The sequence below is a fragment of the Haliaeetus albicilla genome, chromosome 16 (genome assembly GCF_947461875.1).
Source record: "Haliaeetus albicilla chromosome 16, bHalAlb1.1, whole genome shotgun sequence".
Lineage (NCBI taxonomy): Eukaryota > Metazoa > Chordata > Aves > Accipitriformes > Accipitridae > Haliaeetus > Haliaeetus albicilla.
In genome coordinates, this window is record NC_091498.1 from 3,602,724 (window position 1) to 3,614,237 (window position 11,514).

General features: G+C 52.1%; 2 protein-coding genes across 4 annotated transcripts; one reads left to right on the forward strand and one right to left on the reverse strand.

Moving 5' to 3' along the window:
• Window positions 1-64: 64 nt before the first annotated feature.
• Window positions 65-5,253, reverse strand: PPT1 (palmitoyl-protein thioesterase 1). Its single transcript, XM_069803092.1, has 9 exons — window positions 5,097-5,253; window positions 4,641-4,750; window positions 3,691-3,818; window positions 3,336-3,406; window positions 2,369-2,471; window positions 2,186-2,276; window positions 1,570-1,668; window positions 1,290-1,361; window positions 65-831 (listed from the first exon to the last, which is right to left on the reverse strand). The coding sequence occupies exons 1-9, from the start codon at window positions 5,203-5,205 to the stop codon at window positions 709-711; spliced, it is 906 nt and encodes a 301-aa protein (XP_069659193.1). The 5' UTR covers window positions 5,206-5,253; the 3' UTR covers window positions 65-708.
• A 111-nt stretch (window positions 5,254-5,364) lies between these two features.
• LOC104310949 (sodium-dependent phosphate transport protein 3) lies at window positions 5,365-10,638 on the forward strand. 3 transcript variants are annotated; one of them, XM_069803089.1, is made up of 12 exons: window positions 5,365-5,543; window positions 5,913-6,063; window positions 6,394-6,566; window positions 6,810-7,043; window positions 7,148-7,235; window positions 7,618-7,704; window positions 8,089-8,207; window positions 8,332-8,583; window positions 8,788-8,920; window positions 9,006-9,153; window positions 9,451-9,541; window positions 10,067-10,638. In XM_069803089.1, exons 2-12 carry the CDS (start codon window positions 5,967-5,969, stop codon window positions 10,196-10,198), a joined length of 1,554 nt encoding a protein of 517 aa, XP_069659190.1. In that variant the 5' UTR covers window positions 5,365-5,543; window positions 5,913-5,966; the 3' UTR covers window positions 10,199-10,638. The 3 variants fall into 3 exon arrangements, with proteins under 3 accessions (XP_069659190.1, XP_069659192.1, XP_069659191.1); XM_069803090.1 differs by having other exon boundaries at window positions 5,368-5,543; window positions 8,422-8,583; XM_069803091.1 differs by lacking the exon at window positions 6,810-7,043 and having other exon boundaries at window positions 5,367-5,543.
• Window positions 10,639-11,514: the final 876 nt, after the last annotated feature.

The following is an 11,514-nucleotide window of genomic DNA, read 5'->3' on the forward strand; positions in this document are numbered from 1 at the left end:
AACTCCCCTTGAATCAAATTGTCAGTAGTTGTCAAATCTCGCCTTTTTTTTTTTTCTCAGTTGGTTAGATGTAAAGTTCTTTATTGATTTCAGTTGCTGTACAAAAGTGCATAAAACAAGCCATTAGTTGAAAACTCTTCAAGCTGTTAATACCCACTTAATTCAAAACCCTCCTTTTTCCCAGAAACCCCTAAATTTGGCCCTTTTCCCCATCTTGAAGGAGAGGTTGTAATATCTTTCTTTTGCATACAGCCATGTAAGTCTACTTGCTGATCCCCTTAAAAGATGCAGCATTCTTAAACTAGTGATTTTGGTTAATACTGCCATTGCATCCTGCAAGGAACAGGTAACAGGGAACACAAGCCTCTCAAGCAGCTAATTATTTTGCCATCACCAAGTGACAAGCACAGCTGCAGCTCTGAGAACTGAAGTAGACTTACCAAGGCCTGTGCACGGTGGAGTGCTTCACAATTAGTACAAGGCTCAGTCCACCTATACTGAAGTGTTATTACATCCAGACAAATCCCGGTCTCTTACTGCAGTGTAGCAGGTGCCACACTGTGGAACTGCTGAGCTAAACCCCCTCTTCTTCCCCTTCCCGAGATCCCCCCAGTCTTGTACGCAGAAAGTGCTGTTGCACAGTAGCAGCTGCTTTAACTACAGTGGTAGACCCTCCCCAGTGCTCTCACAGGGTGCCTCCCCTTAGCTTCACTGGAGGAAGGGGAGGATAGTGGTGTAAAACCACTCTTCTGAGAAGTGCAGGTGATCCCCTTTCACCCCCAGGAACACCAGCTTTCCTGCTTTGTCCATCTCCTGCAGCCCCAGGCGATCCTGCAGAGAGAAGTGTGACCATAACTTCCTGGGGCCCTGCCACAGCCAAACACTGGCAATGGCTGGGGAACCCAGCATGGAGAAAAGCATGGATGGTCAGAGACTGTTGTTGCAGCATAACTGGCTGGCAGGCTAGAGTGGGTTCCACTTCTGCTCTTCAAAGCTTCCCCTCATAGAGGGGAAAAGGCATTTTGGATGAGTCTTACAGCAAGGCTTTAAAAAGGAGCAGAATTCATTAAACATGTGTTGAAGCAGATCTTGCCCCAGGTGTGAGACCACCACTGTAATTCCCACTGGCCTGGAGAGAAATGCCTTCCCAGACAGCTACTGGCAAGAGGAGGCAATGCCCCAGGAACAGCAGAGATGGTGAGAAGAACAGAGCTGTGGGGTTTAGAGCTCCTCAAGGCCCCAGGGACGCTATAGAGTGGAAACGGCAGAAACCCCCCAGCAGAACATACCTCTGTGTACAGCGAGGTCTCCTTCAGTGGAATGGTCTCCTTGGCTTGGCCGCTTTTGTAAAACCCAAACCACTGTCAGAATAAAAACAAGGAAAGAGTTGCTGAAGGGCTCGCAGGAGATAAGCAGGCTTTCACCGGCTTCTGCTGGAGACAGCACAGTATCAGGCCTGTGTTTGTGCTCCTTGCTAACCTCAAGTTCTGCCACCAAAGAACAAACCAGAAACAAGCAAGCAAGCACCAAAATGCCACCCAAAAGCAGCACCCACCCTGCCTGCCTCACCTCAGAGATCGGAGGGTCAACCATGGTATCATTGAGAAATTTCACCATCACAAACTTTTTCAGAGCCATCAGGTTTTTCTTGTATGTCTCATTGATGCCCTGGATGAAAGCAACAGAGAACAGATCCAAGTCATTGGAAAGCCTGGTGAGACAGTCAGGGAAACCAGCTACTCCAACTTGCCCTGCACCTGCAAAACCCTGGACTGCACCAGCCTAGGAGGCAGGAACGTGCATTTCTATCACCAGCCCCCCTTCAATGTGCTCACGGCATTCAGCCTCCTCCCAGGCTGAGGCTGTAAAGAGGGGATGGGCCTCCCCTGCCTTCCCAGGGGAGGGAGAGGATTCACGCACTTGAAAGGTGATGGGTGGACTAAGCATGTGTCATATCTACACCAACCACTCCAAAAGAGTGCAGTGACACAGGAACTGCTCTGCTATGGACAAGTCTCATTCACAAATCTACCAGCAAAAACACTGTACACTCCTGGGATGCAGGGCAAAAAATGCTCCCCCTGAAACTCCAGCAAAACTACTGCCAGGGAGAACTAACATGAATGAGCTCACTGGTAAGGCTTTTGCTCTCCTGCTAGCATTTAATCATCAGCTAGGTTCTTACTCTCTCCTGATTTATGTCAGCCAAAAAGATGCTGTTTTTCCTGTAGTCCTCCTCCTTCAGAGGGTTGTGCCAATATTCTGCTTGTACCAAGCTGGAGAAGAGAGAAACCAAAGATCAGACCGGAAACCCAGGCTTCTCAGATGGGGCCAGCCACCATCATTGCAGCCTGATGAATATACTCACTGCTCTTGAACAGCTTGTGTGTAGGCGCCCAGATCCAGCGTCTTTCGGATCCAGTCACAGATATGGGAGCTCTCGCCAGGACAGCGTGGAAAGCCGTACACGCCTGGGGTATGGAGACGTGTAACAACTCGGTAAGCCGAACTGAAATCCCTTAATCCCTCCAGCTGGTAAAGAACCACCCTCTTACAGAGCAGTAGCAAGAATTACCCAGGGAATAAGGCAGCCTTTAATCCTGCAATCTCATTAGACAGCCCTCCTGCCCCTGGGCACTATTACACACAAAGATAATGGATGATGTTCTTGAGCTGAGCATATTGCTCTGGAGAATGGAGGCATGCAGACAAGCAGAATACCATCCAGCTCGCCTGGTGTGTTCCCAGGAGGTCTCAGGATGATTCCCTACAGGTCTTCCCACTACACTACAAAGAAATAGACTCAAGCCATGCAACACCTCAGGGGAGAGTATTTGAAATTCATTGCCAGCCGCTCTTAACTGTACGCCTCTTAAATTCCACTTCATACTGCCTCTTTAATCTACTGCAAGAAGCACCTCCCTTTCCTTGGGGCTTTAGCCTTCCAGATGCTGATTGTAAAATGTCCTTGTGACCCAGAAGGCTTAGTTTCACAAACGCTTTGCTCTGTAGTTAGGAATTTCTTCTCCAGAAACAACTAATCCCAAGTGCTTCCAAAGTATGTAAGAATTCTAACCCAGACAATAAGGCACCTACTTACAAAGGTCCCTTCTCATTGCCAGTTAAGCAAGACCAAGACAGAAATTAATGTGGTCAGCTAAGAACTGGGCCAAAGCAGATCACCAGATTCAGACAGGAGCAAAGGTACAGTTTAATTCACAAGAAAACAGTCAGGTTTTAGGAAGAGGCTAAAAAAAAAAATCATTCCTCCTGCCAACAAGAGCATCCCACCCTTCACAGCAGTTAGGATGTGAGGTAGCTTAAGAGGACACTACCTTGGTGCTGTCCCCCAACTGAGATCAAATTGAGCATGGGAGGAGAAGGACACCTCTGGGCCACCGCCCTCCTGTGGAGAAAGATAAAGGCGCTCAGCATGCCCAGGCCACCAATGCTGGTTCACATGCAGCTCTCAGCTTGCCACTGCGTGGGCTCAGGCACTTGGGCAACATTTGCAAAGAGAATTAACCCTTCCTGGTAGAGGAGGACTACAGGTAAACACATTCTTGCCTCCTTTGGAGTGCTCCTACAGTTACAAAAGGGTTTGTCAGTTTACATCTGCTTAGTACTTCAAAAATCAGAACCTAAAACCCAACAGAAATCACTGGAAATGGAACAGAAGTGTAAACTTACAGGAACTGGCCTCCTTGGGAGAAGCCCATTGCGTTGTAGCCTCCTTTCAGGTGAGGGTCCTTTGCAAGTTGGCTGCACACCTCTGTCACTTGATCATTCACATTCATAAAGAAGCTGTTCTCCATATCCTGATGGATTAGCCAGATTAGAAAGTAAACCTTGTACCTTTACAATGGCTTACACTATTTTAATCTCTGCAAATAGACCACTAACAGTTCTGCTTTTGAAAGAGGATGTTAACTTTCACAACATGACACAAGTGAAACTCAGATTTTGAGATTTCCCTTCACCATGTCTTTGTTCCTACTCTGCCTGGCAAATGTGGAACAGTGACATTTCCCCAAGCTTCTTGACAATTTAAGTCCCTTCAGATTTTGTACATATATATATATGTATATATAATTTAAAAAAAAATAATCAAACTTCACCCATCTTTTCCAGATCCCAGAAAATAACATACATTGCACATTATTCTGAGAGACTACTTAAATAAATTCAGTAGGGCTACACAAAACTGTCACAAAATACAAAGGCACAGAAAAAGTCTGTATCTTTACTATACTGAAGATGTATACTGAATGAATGGTTGTAAATCAAAAAGTACAGCATGGGATAAAGCTCTGCTTTCGCACGGTATCTTATTGCATGCCTTTGTATTACCTGGAGTGGTGAGAGCATGCTAATCAGTGGATTTGCATATAAATCCAATTCAGACTAGGGATTTGGTTTTCCCTGATTTCTTTTCTGCAGGTATTATCTAGACATTATTGGTTTCTACCTGTCAAAGCTGTTTACTTCACAAAGCAGAAAAACAGCAGGGAAAGCACTACAGCAATCCTTGTAGAACAACATTAATAACAAAGACCGCAATAACTATCGCACTTTCAGATCCGCACACTGGCCACCGCACACTCTGCGAAGCAGAAATGTGAGTGCCAGCAGTTAGTTACCTGTATCAGGTTGCTTCCAATCTTGAGTGACAGAACATAAATCCCTGGTATTTTATTCTCCACGATTTTCTTAATGTAGCCCATGCTTTGTGGATTGCAGCAACTGTCTCCTGTGAAAGGGAACGTCCGAAGTACCGTCACACCACCGCCCAGGCCCTCACCTCGCTTCCACATACATCACACCAGCACCTCCCTGCTGCAACAGGACCAGGATCCGTCAATGCACACACAGGCCTGGGGGAGCAGAGTCAGCACCTCCCAGCCTCCGCAGAAACCGGCTGTCCGGAGGAGGGGGACATCGGAGCGGAGCCGGGGGCGGCCGGCGAGCTCCCCTCGGGCCTGCTGGGGTGCCAGCACGGCCCCGTCCGCGGGCCGGGCCAGCTAAGCCCCGCAGCCCCGCCCACAGAGCCGTTACCGGAGGATCTGCCCCGCCCCCCGTTACCAGTCCCTGCTCACCCATGCCGTGCCAGATAACCAGGGGGACGGCGGTAGCCGCGAAACCCAGGCGCAGCCCCAGCAGCACCAGCACCGCCGCCCTGAGCGCCGCCATCTTGACTGAGCACATGACTCGCGCTCGGCACGGGTCAGGCGTCGGAGGCGCGGCCTGGCGGGGGCGTGACCAGACAGGGGCGGGATCCGTGGTGGTGGGCGGTGCTAGCTGTGGGGGCGTGGCCTATGCGTGCGGGGCGTGGTCTAGCGGCGAGGGGGCGTGACCCCAGTGTTCCCACGCTAGGAGCTGGTTCGAGTCCTGGCGGTGCTCTGCCCCACCCAGGTCCCTGAAATCCCAAATCCTGGCACAGCACAGAGGTGGCTGCCTCCCGCTCCCCGCCCCGGGAGACGGAGCCAGGAGACCCACGACCACGCTGGTCCCCTCTGGGCTGGGGGAGACACCTCTCCCCACACGTGAGCTACTCCCGGGGGGGACTGGATGGGATGGGGAAGAAGCCTCCCTTTGCACCAGCTGAGGGAGGGCAGCGGGTACCCCTGGGGCATCTGTGGGAGCACCCCGGGGTGGGAGACACCTCGTTGCCCTGTCAGGCTGTTGTGGTCGAGGGCTATAAACAACGGGTGCAAATAAGTCCGTCCCAGGGAGGTTTTGAGGCAGCTGTAAATCACTGTGCTCATAAAGCATTTGTGCTGGCAGTGCAGGCATCTGCGACCAGCAGCCTGCTCTGCTCTTGCTGTGCTGGTAATGGCTTTGGGAGGAAACGCCAAGGGTCACTGCCCGGCTGCTCCTGTGTTTGTTGATGTTTGAGATTTGCTTTGTAACAGGGCCGGGCATTATCTTGAGGAGAAGCAGGCAGCAGCGTTTGCAGGTAGGAGAGGATGCAGCGCCACGTGGACAACACACAGGCAGGGGACGGGACGGAAGCAGAGCAGGATGAAGCCCCTCTGCTTGCTCAGCAGCCCTCCTCCCGCACAGGTAAATCCGCTCCCTGGGGAGCAGTGGGCTGAAGTGCTGCCTCAGCAGGGCTTGGGAGCCAGTGACCTCTGGCTTCCACATGTCCCCTCCATCCCTGGGCAAGTCTCCTTGCCGTTCTGCCCCTCTGTTCTCCTTCTGAAGATATGAACGGCCATCCCTGCAAAGGAGGAGGGCAGGGGCTCAGTGGTAGATGTCTGGAGGGTACCTGGAAAGAGCCATTTGTTGCTGCAGTACAGTGATTGCCTCGTGACACAGATCTGTAGGATGGGGTTAGAGTTAACCCATGGCCTCTCTAACCAGCCTCAGTTTGTGGGCTGTCTCCTTCTACAGGGCTCTGCTCTGCTCGCTGTGGCCTGGCCCTGGTCCTGCACATCTCTCTCTTCGTGGCATACGCACTCCGGGTCAGCCTCAGCATCGCCATTGTCGCCATGACTAACAGCAGCCATCCCCATGGCTGGTCTGGCAGTGCTCCCCACAGCTCCTACCCAGCATTTGCTCAGGACGTAAGTGGAAAGCAGATGCAGATAACTGAAAGATGCTTCCTGTGCTCAGTCCACTCTTTCTTTTGTGGGAGGACAGACTTGGAAGCAGCAGAGAAAAGCCTTGAGGACAAGGGGGGTGAAGGAGCAGAGAGATCAGTTTGTTGTACTCAGGGCTGCGTTTCCTGGTTGCTTCTCCCCTTCTGGAGGAGTCTCTGCCTGGAAAACAGAGATCTCTGTTTGACAGATGTGTTCTGTCTCCTCCAGGCCCCCGTGTACAACTGGAGTGCTGAGACTCAAGGAATTGTCCTCAGCTCCTTCTTCTACGGCTACAGCCTCACACAGGCGCTGGGCGGGTACTGCTCAGGGCTACTCGGGGGGAAACCTGTCCTGGGCAGTGGGCTCCTGCTCTCCTCTGTGCTAACCCTCCTCATGCCCCAAGCAGCAGAGCTCGGCGTGAGCTTCCTCATCGGGCTGCAGGTGCTACTGGGCTTGGCTGAGGTCAGTTGTGGCTCCAGGTGTTGCCAGGTTATGAAACCTGCTCTGGTTAGCCCTGGCTGTATTCCCCGTGTCCCCTTCCTCCACGCTTCCTGTTATCTTTGCAGGGAGTGATATTTCCAGCTCAGTACACGCTCTGGGCAAAATGGGCCCCTCCACTGGAACGCAGCAGGCTCATGAACATTGCTGATGCTGGTAAGGCACAAGGATTTTTCCCTACCACTGACTCGGTAAGTGCAGGACCTCCCCTCAGCCCCTTCTTTCCAAGCCAGTCCTTGTAGCAGCCTAAAGTTCAAAGCTGTGGGTCCTTGGCAAAGAAGTATTAGCAGCGTTCAGCCTTTCCTCCTCTCCTCCCCCCATCCTGTGTCTTTTGTCTCCTCAGCTCAGGTGAGCCTGAGTCAGGAGAGGGAACCTGGACACTGAAGGGAGTAAACCCGGATACAAGGGTGCTTGTTTGCACAGGTGCTTCATTTGTGCCACCCATTTTCCCATCACAAATCAGGCTGTAGGTCTGTCCCACTTGCTGCTGTTCACACAAAGTCCCATTAAAATGACTCTTCTGGTTTCTGATCCCTAGGATGCACTTTTGGGACTTTCTTTGCTCTCCTTGTGGCTGGGATCATCTGTCAGACTCTGGGGTGGCCTTTTGTCTTCTACATCTTTGGTGAGTAATGGCCCATCACGTCCTTCTCCTCCAACCCCGTTGCAGGCCATTTGCTGGCAGAGCTCCCAAAGGTTCTCCATCAGATCCCTGCAGGACCAGCTCCATCCTTATTAGTCCCACACAGAGCTCTGGGCTCCCCTCTCACCTGCCAGGCCAGGATGAAACCATTTTGCTGGAGTACTAGTAGGGAACATGCCTTTGCTGAACCTTTTGTGCCATCAACCCAACCCCTTCCACTGTGAGCAATGGGTTCAGGGGAGTTTGTCACTTTCTATCTTCCTGCCCTCGCTGTTTCGCTAGCATCAGCCTCCATCCCACTGGCTCTGAGTTCTGCCACAGCTCACCATAGAGAGGGGCTGGCACTGAGAGTCCCACTCCTCACAGGTGGTGTTGGCTGTGTCTGGTGCCTCTGCTGGTTCCTCCTCGTGTATGAGGATCCTGCACATCACCCATGGATTAGTGCCAGGGAGCAGGAGTACATCATGTCATTGCTGGCTCATCAGGTACACACAAACCTTTTAACCACAACTGACCACGCTGCAGACACCTTGGCAAAGGGACTGCTCTGTGGCAGTTCAGCTGGATTCCTTATAGAGTGGCCAGGGCTAGTCCCAGTCTTCTCAGCAGCAGGTGGAGAGGCCAAAGAAAGCCTGGACAGCTTGCGCAGGGGATGTGAGACAGGAAAGGAGGCACTGGCTGATGTTTTATTCCTTCCAGGGCAGCTCTCATGGCCACTCCCTGCCACTTGTGGCCATGGCTAAATCACTGCCTCTTTGGGCAATCACCGTTGCCTGCTTCTGCACAGACTGGCTGTTCTACATGCTGCTGACCTCCATGCCCACGTTCATGAGCAACGTCCTCCACTTTGACCTCAGAGAGGTGAGTGCTGCCCTGCAGCTGAGGCTGGTCCCTGCAACAGCGATGGGACTTCGTTCCTCTGTAGGCTGGGAACATGGAGGTTCCTCAGGGACATCTCTTCCTGAAGACTGGTGGCTCTGGGACCAAGGGAGCCACAGTCTTGGAGCTCTTGGCTCCATTCCTTTGGGCCACGGATGTGACAATGCCTTGTTCTCTGCTTTGCAGAATGGGCTCCTCTCCTCCCTGCCTTATGTTGGGAATGGGCTGGGGCACATCCTGGCTGGGCTGCTGGCTGATTTCCTCCTAGCCAGGCGAGTGCTTGGCACAGCAGCCGTCAGGAAGCTCTTCTCAGCACTCGGTAAGGACAAGCTTTCATCTGCTGTCCAGCCTTTCAAACACACTTATGTGGCCTGTTATAAAACACATCCCCTTTTCCTCCCAAGGGATGCTGCTCCCAGCCATCTTCCTGGTGGCTGTGCCTTACATTGGCTGCAGTTCCACAGTTGTTGTGGTCCTTCTAACACTGGCCTTGACAATAATCAGTATGACAGGGGCAGGCATCAATATTAACCACATCGATATAGCGCCCAGGTAAGTGGCTCTGACTTTTGTGCCCTCCCTGGCTCTGCGTCCTTCCCAATCCCCCGAAGCTTCTGCAACTCCTACTCTCCCTTCCCTTTTCTTCTGTAGCTGCTGGCATTGTAAGCTAAGGAGTAAAATAAAGGCTTAAAATCCCCCCCAGTCTTGCAGGGAAGCTCCTAGTGTTGTTCGGCATGACAGGCAGTATTCATGCAGATGAGGGAAGGGACTGGCAGCACCTACTCCTCTCCCTTCTTGTGACAGTTTCCCCTCTGCCTCACTCAGGAAATCTTTGCTTCCTCTCCCCAGATATGCAGGGTTCCTGCTGGGAATCACAAATACCTTTGGAATAGTCGCAGGAATTATTGCTCCTACTGCAGTTGGACTTCTTGTCAGCCAGGTAATTTGGGGCCACAAACCACAAGCACATCCCTAGAAGAAAACACAGTTCTCAGAAATGGATTCCTTTGCACTAAATCAAAAATTACTCCAAGCCAACCCCCTCTTCCCAATGAACACATGTGATATAGCAGCTGGCAAACCAGAGCTCTGGACCATTTTGAGGACATGGGGATGACTCAGAAAGCAGGAAGAGCTCCACATGAGCCCCATTTGGATGTACTTAGAGATGGGGAGAGGGTCAAGGGAGTGGGGTGAGGGGGAAGCTCTGTGCCAGGCAGGAAAGCTTCCTGAATAGAGCACAGCACACAATGTTTCAAAAAATGCCAAAGCAGGAAATGCATCTCCAACAAGAGGGGGTCTGGCATATGTCTTGAGTTGAGCAAAGCTCTTCTGTTGTTGGTACTAGTAGCAAGCAGAGGATGGAGATTTTAGTGCCAGTGAATTGGGTGGCAGTAGTTGGGTGATCACTACATGGAGATAAAGGGAAGGGTGATACCATTGTGATCTGTTCTTGCCCCCCCAGGATCTCCAGACTGGCTGGAGGAATGCCTTCTTCGTATCTGCAGCCCTCAACTTGTTTGGCCTGATCTTCTACATAGCCTTTGGCAGCGGTACCATCCAAGACTGGGCTAGGGAGGACACCGCTGTGCAATGAGAGCCACAGGCATGGGAAGGTACACAAGGGAATGGGCTGCAAATGGGCACAGGTCAGGCAGGAGCTCCCTCCACTACCCTGCTCTTGCCTGCACAGCAAAGCTCAGCTGTCCCTGCCTGCTCCTGGGGCCCTTGCAGCATGCTCAGGTGACGGCGCACTCTGACTCTTGAAGTGCCCAGCACCTTCACCCAGCTCTGTCCACCTCCTGATCTCAATCTACTCTCCGGGGGAGGCACCAGCCCTGCAACCCACGTTGCCTTCTGTGCATTTAACCCTGCCCTCAGCCTTTGCCCACAGGAAAGAATGCTGCAGTGTGGACAGATCCTAAATGGGATCCATGGAGAGCTGGTAAAGCTGGCTGTCAGCTGAGCTCTGTAAGAAGCCTGCAGCTATTTCCAGCAAAGCTGTTCTTACACGAAGTAAATCGATATTGAAGTAAATCGATAATGAAGTGGTAGAGTGTTACTTTTTAACTAGCGGATTCTCACACCTTCTGCACAGAGACTCCTAACGCTTTTTTTTTCTCTTCTTAATGAGACAAGCTGATTATTCATTTATCCTCCATCCCCTTTTAGAAGCAACTGGGGCAAAAAATAAGTGAGGGCATTACGGAGTTCAACCTGGCAGCCCTGAGCACGGCCCCTGGGAGGCAGGGAAAGGGATAAGCAGGAAAAGATGTGAGCTGGTGTTGTCCTTACTGAGCGAGAGCCTCATTGCAAGCATTCAGCTCAGGATGTGGCCACTGAAAGACATGTTTGGACCCAAAAAAGGGTGTGAATTTGGCTTGTCCCCAGAGAACCTGTTATGCTCTGTGCCCAGCTGACTGCAGCGAGGGCGTGGGCTGGGACTCCTCCCTCGCTCCAGACTAAGTCAACGTGGTGCAAAAAGAGGATCTAGATCCCAGGCAAGGATCTGAAACCCACAAACACTTCCCTGAAAGAGTGAAGTGAAATTGAAATACGTTCCCAGGTCTCATTCAGGGAACTCAGGGGTGTGGGGGGTGGGTGAAGCTCTGGGAGCCAGGCTTGGGTAAGCTACACTTGATGCTGCTTGGGAGCGGTGAAGCTCTAACACCTTCTGGTGCCACATCTCCCAGCAAAACTGCTGCGGCTCACCCCCCTCAGCCTCAGCAGCAGACCGGGACTCCTGGCAGGACCCCAGCCCTCTCCGCCACCATCTGCCCCAGCGCTCTCGAGAGTGAGCTCCACGGCAGAGACAGCAGCTCAACGGTGGTGCAGGCCGGGCCCTGGTCCCAGCCTGGCTAACGGGGTGACAGCGGGCAGGGCCGGCGGCCTCTCCGCATCCCCGTCCCCACG

Coding starts and splice junctions, on each gene's coding strand:
- LOC104310949 (XM_069803089.1), top strand. CDS start 5,967: ATGCAGCGCCACGTGGACAACACACAGGCAGGGGACGGGACGGAAGCA. Junction 7,044..7,147: donor TGCTACTGGGCTTGGCTGAG/GTCAGTTGTGGC, acceptor TTATCTTTGCAG/GGAGTGATATTTCCAGCTCA. Junction 8,584..8,787: donor TCCACTTTGACCTCAGAGAG/GTGAGTGCTGCC, acceptor TCTGCTTTGCAG/AATGGGCTCCTCTCCTCCCT.
- PPT1 (XM_069803092.1), bottom strand. CDS start 5,205: ATGTGCTCAGTCAAGATGGCGGCGCTCAGGGCGGCGGTGCTGGTGCTG. Junction 1,362..1,569: donor TTGACCCTCCGATCTCTGAG/GTGAGGCAGGCA, acceptor TTATTCTGACAG/TGGTTTGGGTTTTACAAAAG. Junction 832..1,289: donor AGACCTCGCTGTACACAGAG/GTATGTTCTGCT, acceptor TTCTCTCTGCAG/GATCGCCTGGGGCTGCAGGA.